This window comes from Sitophilus oryzae, unplaced genomic scaffold (genome assembly GCF_002938485.1).
Source record: "Sitophilus oryzae breed Bouriz unplaced genomic scaffold, Soryzae_2.0 scaffold_1396_pilon_pilon, whole genome shotgun sequence".
Lineage (NCBI taxonomy): Eukaryota > Metazoa > Arthropoda > Insecta > Coleoptera > Curculionidae > Sitophilus > Sitophilus oryzae.
Genome location: NW_022146055.1, coordinates 663,458 through 674,202, shown reverse-complemented (window position 1 = coordinate 674,202; position 10,745 = coordinate 663,458). Strand labels below are relative to the sequence as shown.

At 35.1% G+C, this 10,745-nt stretch overlaps 1 protein-coding gene across 1 annotated transcript; it reads left to right on the top strand.

Moving 5' to 3' along the window:
* Positions 1 to 793: 793 nt before the first annotated feature.
* On the top strand, positions 794 to 1,315 carry LOC115875761. Its single transcript, XM_030891267.1, has one exon. It carries the CDS (start codon positions 794 to 796, stop codon positions 1,313 to 1,315), a length of 522 nt encoding a protein of 173 aa, XP_030747127.1.
* The last annotated feature ends 9,430 nt before the right edge of the window (positions 1,316 to 10,745 follow it).

Genomic DNA, 10,745 nt, shown 5'->3' with positions numbered 1-10,745 from the left:
GTAAAAAATTATCACCATTTTTTGGACAAAATAAAAAATATTAACTAAACAAAACTAGAAAACGACATTTTACTACATCACAAGCAAACATAAATTAATATTTAGCCCAGGGTCATAATTCAGACAAAATTCAAGATTTCTCTAGGAGGGTGACCAGCAGTAGGGTTGGCAACTGTACGCCAATGCATGTGGCACAACACCGTGGATTATAAGCCGATAAAAGGCGGATCCTGAGTTAGTCCAGTAACTCCTAAAGGATCTTCTAAGAGTTACTGGCTAGTCATTGTTACTTTACACTATCCTCTTTGAGCTTTACCAGATTTTGGAAAGCGTTTGGAATTTTACGACTTACGTTCTTTAAGTTTTGGAAATAATTATTTTTTACTTATTGTAATTAATAATAGTTATATGTATATTAAAATCAATCATTTTCACATCTAGAATGCCACTTTATCTAAAGAAGAGAACATTCGACCAATGTGTACTACCAGTCATGATTTATACATATGCGAAACCTGGACACCTAAAATGGACATTATAAGGAAACTGCAGGTCGAACAACGCTCAATGAAACGAAATATGCTGGGAATAACCAAGAGAGACCGTAAAAGGATAGAGTAGATACGACAAAAAACCTAGGTAATAGATATCATCCACAGAATCAAATCCCTCAAGTGGCAATGGAGCTTCCTGTACCAGGTGGGACAGAGTTGATCTGTTATGCCGATGATCTTGCTGTGATAATAACAAAAAAAAAACTAAAAGAAACAAAAACATAAACAACCTCGACTTAATGCAGACTGTGGATGATACACTAAAGATCATAGCCAGATGGATGCGTGAGCACAGACTCGAAATAGCTGTGGAAAAAACAGAGGCGATTTTACTGAGCCGCAAGAGAAAAGTTGACCATATAAGGTTTAATCTTAAGGATATAATAATAAATCCAGTAAAGCAGGTCAACTATCTTGGATTCGACATAGACCGTGCACTCACGATGAGCCTGTCCATCAAGGAGGTGTGTTTAAAATCACAAAGAAGTGCTAAAGCGTTGTCCGCAATACTGCCAAGCGTTCGGGGCCCAACACCAGGAAAGAGAAGAGTGTTAGCATATGCGTGCCAGAATATTATTATGTATGGAGAACCTGTGTGGGATGAAGCAACCAATATACACGTAAATAAAACAAAACTTGAGGATGGACAGAGAGTCATGGCTTTGAGAGTGTGCTCGGCGTATCGGACAACTTCAATTGAGGCAGCCTTGGTAATATCGGGTCTGGTGCCCCTGCATTTTCTCTCAAAAGAAGGAGGATGACTCTTTCTCAAAGGTGAAGTACAAACCAGGGCAAGCAGAGAGATAGAGAGAAACCGCTCAGTGCAGCAGTGACAGGCAGAATGGGAGGTATCGTAAAAAGGAAGATGAACATATAAGCTCATCCCAAATATAAATATGTGGATTAAAAGAAAGCATGGAGAGGTAAACTTCTATCTTACTCAAATATTGAGGGGAAATTTTAGGAGTTACATGTGTACAATTGGAAACAGGGAAGTCGCGACATACCGATACCCAATAATACTCCAGAACATTGAACCCAATGATACTCCAGAACACATAATGTTTGCCTGTCCTAGATGGAAACAGGAAAGATGTGAGGCACGCATGACGATTGGTGGCAACATCTCCGCAGATACCTTTTTAAAATCGGCAACAGAATAAAGAGAAAACTTTGAAGCCATCTTAAAACTGGCCCAAAATATACTAGAGGCAAAATACAGCGAAGAGCAGGGGTAATGAAACAAAAAGAACAGTCCGGCGACTACTTGAGGAGATGCGTCCTGCGGGCCCAGGTAGACGTGGCAGGAGCGAGGCGGTGATGTTTAGTGGGTAGTGTCCTCTAGTCAGCTTAAGGAGAGATTGACTATCACACTCCGTACGTAAAGATATTTTACACCTCCAGGAAAAAAAAGTGGCAAAGGGCAGGACACCTGACAAGAAGGACAGACAACAGATGAACCACAAAAATTACAGTATCGTACCCACGAAGAGCTCTAAAGGAAGACCAAACTTGAGATGGGACCAAGATATTAGACCAACAATGGGCCCAACTATGAAAAGAGTATCTAAATATTTGAGGGAGGCTGCACCATAATTGAAAATGCTTGAATAAGCTGAAAATGATAATGATTTTGATAATGATGATGATATATTAGGCAATGATTAAAACTATATATTCTTGTGTAACTTTAGAGGAATAGCCAATTTAATCTACCATCGGTAACTCTATTTTAAATTTACTGTTTATGATTTTTCATGTCAGTTTAAAATTGTAATATTATATTATACTCCACTACAAACCAATGATATTTATCATACTTCATGTTTACTTACTTATTTTTAGGAAACCACCAGGAGTACAAAGAGTGTAGAGGCGTAGTAACAGTTGTGTCGGAGCATTTCTCGAAATATTTCGCAAAACATTTCGTGAGAAGTGTAGAGGGTTATTTCCTGTCAACATATACCTACCATTCTCGTCCAATCTTGGTATGTCTCAGCCTTCGCGGCCGAGTTTAGTCTAAGAGATTAGCCAAGAGAGAGATTTTCCTGAGACAATACGAATAGTGTAGAGGCATATTTCGACTTCTGTTAACTTCCAGAAGTATTTCGCGAAGCATTACGCAAGTAGTGTAGATGCTGTTTAATAAAAGTTTCATGGCAAGTCTATTAAACACATAAGGAAAAAACATAGTAACGCTGAAATATATACATTTTATAGACTTCTAACTGTATATTTACAAGCCAATAAAATACGATAGCTTGTTTACGATTCGAGTGGTAAAATGATAAACCTGAAAGAAAAAAAAACACCATTTGCTTTAGGAAGGGAAGGAACGGCAAAATTACTCCATTTAAATATTTATCTTGCGCCCAATGAGGGGTAATTTGTCAGAATATCTCGGTAATTTCGGAGACAAAGTGCCTATATAAAGATAACTCTTTAATGACCTATTTCTTCATTTCCCCATCCTAAAGGGTTATTTAAATCAGCAATAACTTCAATGATTAATTAAACAACACTAGAATGTAGGTAGATTAAATATTAGCTTACATTTGATTGTCAAATAAACACTTTGTAGAAACTATATACATATAAATTTATTAACGATTCCTTATTCAAGTAGTATAACAGAAGAAAACAAATAATAATATAATAAAATAATATCAATAATAGAGAAGTAAAATTAAATTATCTAATTTTCTTTATTATAGTAATTAGAATTATTAATAGTAATATACAATACGATAATATGTAAATATGTATACAGTTCAGGGTGTCCCATTTTTATGTCTTTTATAGGGTTTCCTGCTAATACGTAGAGGTACAAAGACGCAGTTTTCACATTAGTTGTTACTTTTAGTTTTTGAAAAACAGGACAAATTTGAAAATTTTGGACCCCTTCGTGTCTCGGTTATCTTATAGCTTATCGAAGAGGTGAAAATTGAATCCAATAGAGTTTTTTACGTAGAATTCAGTGACGTAACTACATTTTCGCTAGGGGCTGTCATTCTTAAATTATGACCCAAACGTATGTTTTTTTAAATCAGGATGCCCTGTATTAATTTTTTGATTTTATTTTTCCTGATCTTTTTTAAAAATATAATATACTCCATATTTATTTTCATAAGCAAGGTAAAAATGCATTATTGAACTGTTCAACATAGGTGGCCTATTTAAATTGGGTAATCAAAAATAGAGGTATGTCGAGAATCGAATCACATGCACGATTCAATTGAATATTGAATCGACTCCTACGATTCGTTCATTTGAAGGAACCCCATGCACAATTTACGTTTCATAAAAACAAGAATCGTAACTGGCACTACCAGCGATAATTTGGTAGGACAATTACTTAGGGACCAGAAAAAGATATACAGGGTGTTTCAAAACAAATGCGAAAAACTTCAGGGGGTGATTCCTTGTTCAAAATAAAGGGTAGATTGCTTTATAAACGTTGGGTCAAAAGTCAACCATTAGTGAGATATCGCGGTACAAAGATGGCGGAAAAATAATGTTTTTATTTTTTATCTTGAAAACGAAAAACGATAGACTAAAGAAATTTTTTGGAAGCATTACTGTTATGAAAACACACTTTCTGGTAATTTTTTCACTTTTTTAAAATGAGTGCAAGGGGTTGAAATAAACTACCCCTATCATTCTTGTTAACGAAATTAAAAAAAAAGCTTATCAAACACATGTAATGCTTTACATTTTATTTTTTAATTTCAAATCGGCGAGTTTTATCAAAGAAACACAAAAGATAAAAAAGTTTCTAAACAAACCAAGCTATCCAAATTATTTTTTTTTGCATGTGTTTGATAAGATTTTTCTTTAAATTTCGTTAACAAGAATGATAGGGGTAGTTTATTTCAACCCCTTCCACTCATTTTAAAAAAGTGAAAAAATTACCAGAAAGTGTGTTTTCATAACAGTAATGCTCCCATAAAATTTCATTAGTCTATCTCTTTTCGTTTTCAAGATAAAAAATAAAAACATTATTTTTCCGCTATCTTTGTACTGCGATATCTCCCTAATGGTTGACTTTTGACCCAACGTTTATGAAGCAAACTATCCTTTATTTTAAACAAGGAATCGCCCCCTGAAGTTTTTCGCATTTGTTTTGAAACACCCTGTATACAATTCTTGCATTTTTTTTAACACTTTATGACACTAGCGTAATTGGATTGATCATTTTACCAATAATATTAAATTATCAATCCAATTTGTATATACTGTTTATTAAAGACTTCTTAATACCAACTTAATATTTTTAGAATCATATTTTAATTCCGATTTAATAATCATAATAAATAGTACCGTATATGATCGAATAAAAACGGCGTCAGCTATGGCTATGAAATGAAGATCGCTGTCATTTTATATGTAAAATTATATGGGAAATGTAATCGATCGTCATTTCATAACCATCGCTGACGCCGTTTTTATTCGATCATACGGTATATAATTAAAAAAATGGCGTCCAGTTGGTTTGGAAATGAACATGGATGATATTCCCCATATAATTTTACATATAATATAAGAGCGATCTTATTCATTTTATAACCATTGCTGACACCGTTTTTTTATCACATTCAGCAGAGGTCAACAATATTTATTTGGAGTTGCATAAAAACACGATTTCGTCTTTTAGTCCTATATTTAATAGTCGGTAATATTATTTTAACAAAAATATTAATGTGAAAATATAAACATAAACGAACAATCGCATTGTGATCCGATTCAACTCTCACGATTCTATTTTACGGCTCATCGTTCGAATCTTATGGATCCGTGCTGGCCACGATTCATTGTGATCCGATTCAATTCTCACGATTCTTTTTTACGGCTCATCGTTCAACTCTTATGGATCCGCCGTGCTGGCCACGATTTAATTGAACGAACCGTATTGTAAGCAATGAATCAATTCTCACGACTCTTTGAACGCACGATCGCATTGTGATCCTATTCAATTCTCACGGTTCTTTTTTACGGCTCATCGTTCAAATGTTAACATCGTTAGTGGATCCGTGATGGCCACGATTCAATTTAACGAACCGGATTGCAAGTAATGAATCGAATCTCACGATGCATTTTTAATACTTTAAAAAAACTAAAACTAAAAATTACCCGTTCAATCTCTACCCACCTCTAATGTCAACATAGCATCTTAGTATCTCTATTTATTGGTATCTTTAGTTGCATTTTTTCAACTGAGTTGTTTGAATCAATGTAGAATGTAGAATGAGTAAGAGGAGGGGTTAATCACTGCGACCTTAAAGATCTATTGTGCCCCCCCTTCCTTGAGTCATCACACAGTCCATATATGGGATATAACCCATCATACCCCTGTTGTAGAGAGGACAGGTTATTTCCCATCCTCCTCTGACAACAGCTCTTCCTCCGAGGGACACACCCTTCCACGTTTGGAGTTTGGCCCTCCGTGCCACCCTTCACAGTCGAGGAGCTTGCCTGCGGCTGAGGTACCCGTGAGGTGGAGGCTGGAGGATCTGTCTCTATTTTCTCCACCTCTTTAACTTGGTCTCTCCTTAGACCTGATACCGGTGTTGTCCCGTATCTATAATAGAGGATATGTCCCTCAAGGGGCGGATACAGGAATTTATTTTGGGGGGGGGGCAAAATGAAAACCAATGTAGAATATGGTTTTTAGGGCGCCATTTTTAACACAAAAGCCTAATATTTTACACAATTCACAGACTTTAGGGGGGGGCCGGGCCCCATGGGCCCTCCCCTTGTATCCGCCACTGTGTCCCTCTTTCTCTATTGCCTGCTTGGATTTGAAGTCAATTCCTATTGTGATGCCCGACCATGACCCTCCTCCCTCGAGTTTTTGAATCAATCTGCCGATATTTATTATTCATGAATAGGTTGTCCCGAATTGAAGTGATATCTCCCTGCTTCTCCCTAAACGTCTAATATACCATGACCGTAAATCACCCTGGGTGTATAGAAATGAAAAAAAAAACGCATTATTGTTACGTTTTTCGTCGGTTCCGTGTGGATAGAAAGTCACAATTTATTTAAACACAATTTATTTACACTAAGTAACAAACAATAACAATTAAAATACTTAAAGAACTATATACAAACTATTTATAACTATTTATCTAGAAATAATCTATTTTGAATTTAGGGCGGCAACTGTACTCGTCTATTTATTTCTGTCCTCCTCAGGTCCCGGGCATCGGCTTATACATATGTATACCCACAGCTGAACAGTTCTCGAATAATCCGTTAGACGTTAGATCATTAGGTGCATAGAGAAGGTTTAGACTGTTCTCGTATGTACTACTCCATTCCAGTCGAACTCGATTGTTCTCGAACGTTCGAATGAATCATTACGGTGTCTACTCTTTAATGCGATATTAAGGTCATATGGGGGAGTATTAGTTAGTTACTGGTTAGGATATTAGTTAGTTACTGGTTAGGTTATGCCGAATCCACACGGGTCCGCAACAATATATTGGCGTTTACCTGAAAATTAATAGAAATTCTTATGAGACATCGGCAAGTTATATAAAATCGAGTATAAAATTGTATCCTAAAAGAGCATAGCCTCGTTATACAATTTTCTCAAGAATTTTTAGAAATTTAGTAGATAGTGTTAACGTTGAAAAGCCAAGAGGGCAATATTTAAAAGGGTTTAATGAATTTTGTATTTAATGTCGTAGCTCAGATCGAAATAAATCCAGAAACTTTTAACGTAGATGTTTTAAGTGACGAGTGTAGTATTTCATTTTAAAATTGAATACTTTCGCTCTAATAATTTTTTTGCGCTCTAACCCTAATGGTATACGAATTTAAAATGGTATTAAACGGTAATATATATTATGAAATATTTTTCCTCTAAAACTCTCTTTGGCATTTTTGTTTTGTTTTTTAAATTCAAGGTATTTATTTGAAACTTTGTTATTTCAAAAGTTATAAAAGGCCAATCGAACTAACCAATACAAAATCAATAGTTCGACGAAAATATTATAATGAGTGCAGCTATTAAGGACGCAATTCTTTATATTAGTAATCTTTAAATTTTTTCTAATAGATTACGATATTTAATGAGCTTTTTGATGTTTTTGTAGCGTACAAAATTTTAATGAAGCAATTAATACCATCTACCTGCTCATTTTCTTTAGAATATGAGCGCTTTAGTTTATCAAAAGCTAGACTAAATCTAGGTTTAGTATGATCTCTGCATTCTCTAATCTCAAAGGGACTAAAGCTGAGCCATAGATAATACAAATTATAAAAAAGAAGTAAAAATTAATAAAATTATTTAGTAATTTTCTTTTAGAGTAGTATGTGGCACCTAAAAAGAGTTTGTATAAGGTTTTACACCACGAATGCATGCAAACAAAAAGAAACTTTAGGATGCGAATTACACGGAAATTTCTGCGTAAATCACTCCTACGGTGTTCTGAACGTATGCGGAACGCCTGAGCGAAGTTAATATGTCGAAAATGTCAGGAAACTCGAAAGTTTCACGTAAAATGGATGAAATATTGTTACCTGCATGCTATAATATATTAGGTACGAACCAAAAATATTGCAACTAAATAACAAATAATTTGTGACTATACAGGTTGGCTCATCTCATTATACATGGAGGCTCCAACGAAAACGGCATTGTATTGAAGTGAAATTTTGGGCGTATACAGGGTGATTCACAGCCATCGTACGTTAGATGTTTATGGAGAACCAATGATAGGATTTTTTTTGAAAATTTGGATTTTTACATAAAGGCACCTGCTCCATCTGTCTACATTATTTTACAGTGTTGCCACTTCATACTAAAAGTGGTAGCATCTTTGTTATTTTAAATGGAACACTTGATATATTATTAATACATCTTTCGAAATTACTTTCATATCTCATAATTTTTCTATATTAAACTATACCTATCTCTAACAGTTTTCGAGATAAATAATAAAACATGTAAAATTGACAAAAACATGATTTTGAGTAAGCGCCGGTTAAATAATAATTTTGGTACATTGAAAGCTGAAATAAGGAAAGTCGACAAATTCGATCTGTCTGAATAAACCGATTGAATATCAAACAGAAAGATCAAAAAATATTTATTTTCGTTTGTGAATCGCTGAAATCATTGTTACTTTAAATTTAAGCCTATACTACTTAAGCCTATACAGGGTATCCCAAAGGAATGGTAGATCTTGATAAAAGAAACATATTTTCTCTTTATTAAATAGCAGAATTATTTTACTTTGAAAAACTTAAAGAAAAATGAATTTTTGCTCAAATTTTGAGAACTACTGGATCTTTTCTGGATTTTCTGTTATTTAATCTACTACCTATGTTGCCATATTATCAAGAAATTAAGTTTTTTAACTAAAAACTAATAAAAATTCAAAATTATTTTCGAAAAATTCCGAATTTTCAACATTTTTTTGCGAAAAAAGCCTCATAGGCGTGTTTCTGGGGTTGAACTATACTACCAGTTAAAATACTTGCACTTATTTCTGGGAGACTTTGTATATATTATTTAAAAATTCGAAACATAAATAAAGCTGCTTTTCAACGATATATAATGTTGCTATACTTCTGGTTTGTTCAGTCAAGAAATTTCAATGATAAATCATTCTACTATAATTGTTTCCTTTAAGCGGCGCGCAGACCAGAGCGGTGGCGGGCGCGGTGGCGGATGCGGTGGCGTTGCGGTCAGTATTGGTACATGTAACTAAATTGAAGAGAGCACACTACAGCGATCTGAACGCGCCCGCTTTTTCTTGCAGCGAACTTTTTGCGGACGGCGCGGCGGTACAGCAGATTAGAACGCTGCATGCACCATTTGCCCGCCAGTTCGCACGATATTTAACAAGTAGAATGACCCTAGTTATCATGTGTAATACAGAAAAAAATATTGAAAAAGCGTGTGTGCAACCAATTTTATATGATTTATCTCATAAAGCCAAGAGTAATAGTATATTGTTTTATTAAGAGTAAAAATAATATTTTTCGTGGCGAAGTTATACGTTTGACGCGTAAAACTGATTTACTTTTACGCCTAGGCGTTAAAATTGCGTTTTTACATTATCAATCACGTCGTAAAAATTAATACTTCTGTGACGTTGGAAAAATAGATGTTTGTTCAATGTTCATTATTATTAAAAATGAAAAAAAAAAATATTCGCGATCGCATTGTGACCCACCGCTACCGCTTCCGCCACCGCGCCCGCCACCGCTCTGGTCTGCGCGCCGCTTTAAAGGAAATCGTTCTTATGACAAATATTCAAACTTCATATGTATCAATTAAATTTTATTGATAAATTTCTAAAATTGTCAAGGTAACCAAATTCTTGAAATATAACTACATTATAATATTAGAAATATACATTTTTACAGTTCTACTTAAAAAAAATGGAAGGTTTACCTATAGGAACATGATGGTGTAAAAGAAATTGTATTAGTGTTTTGATTTTTTAAATAATATACTTAGGGTTGAATTTAAAATAACAAAGATTGGTGACGATAAATATGTAGGTAGAGAGGTGACGATATTTGAAGCAATAGTTGTAGTTTTTTAGTTTTTCTTCAAAATAAGCGAAACTATCAATCAAGTTGTAGAGAATGTAGAATGTAGAATGTTTAGGAGGGGAGTTAATCACCGCGACCTTACAGAACTATTGTGTGTTCCCCTTTCTTGAGTTATAACGAGTTATAACTGGTCATACAGTCTCAGGGCTTTAACAAAAGCCAGTATCTCAGACGGCTCCACAGAGGCCAGCTCTCCATCCTCGACATCAGCCGTACCAAAGTTCATGGCACGAATGGTCGTCGTCTCGGCTGTAAGTGATAAGGTGTTCTGGTATTTCCCCATTTTCCCCACAGAATCTGCATTCGCATTGTTTCTCAGCTTCAGCCTACTGAGGTGTTCGTTGAGGAGACAGTGTCCTGTTAGAAACCCCGTGACAATCCGAAGATTGTTTTTACTTAAATAAAGAAAAACCTTTGATTTTTCTCGGTCGTCAGTTCTGAGGAACTTTTTCCAGTGTCTTAGACCGTTGGAGGACACTTATTCCAAGTTACGGATGGAGTCTTCCAGATTCTTCGTTCCGCTTTCAGTTGGTTCTCGTTTGGAAACAGAACGGTTCTGGTCCAGTTAGTGGGAGTGTTCTCTCCTTTCCTAGCTAGATCATTTGCTTTTTCATTGCC

Coding starts and splice junctions, on each gene's coding strand:
- LOC115875761 (XM_030891267.1), top strand. CDS start 794: ATGCAGACTGTGGATGATACACTAAAGATCATAGCCAGATGGATGCGT.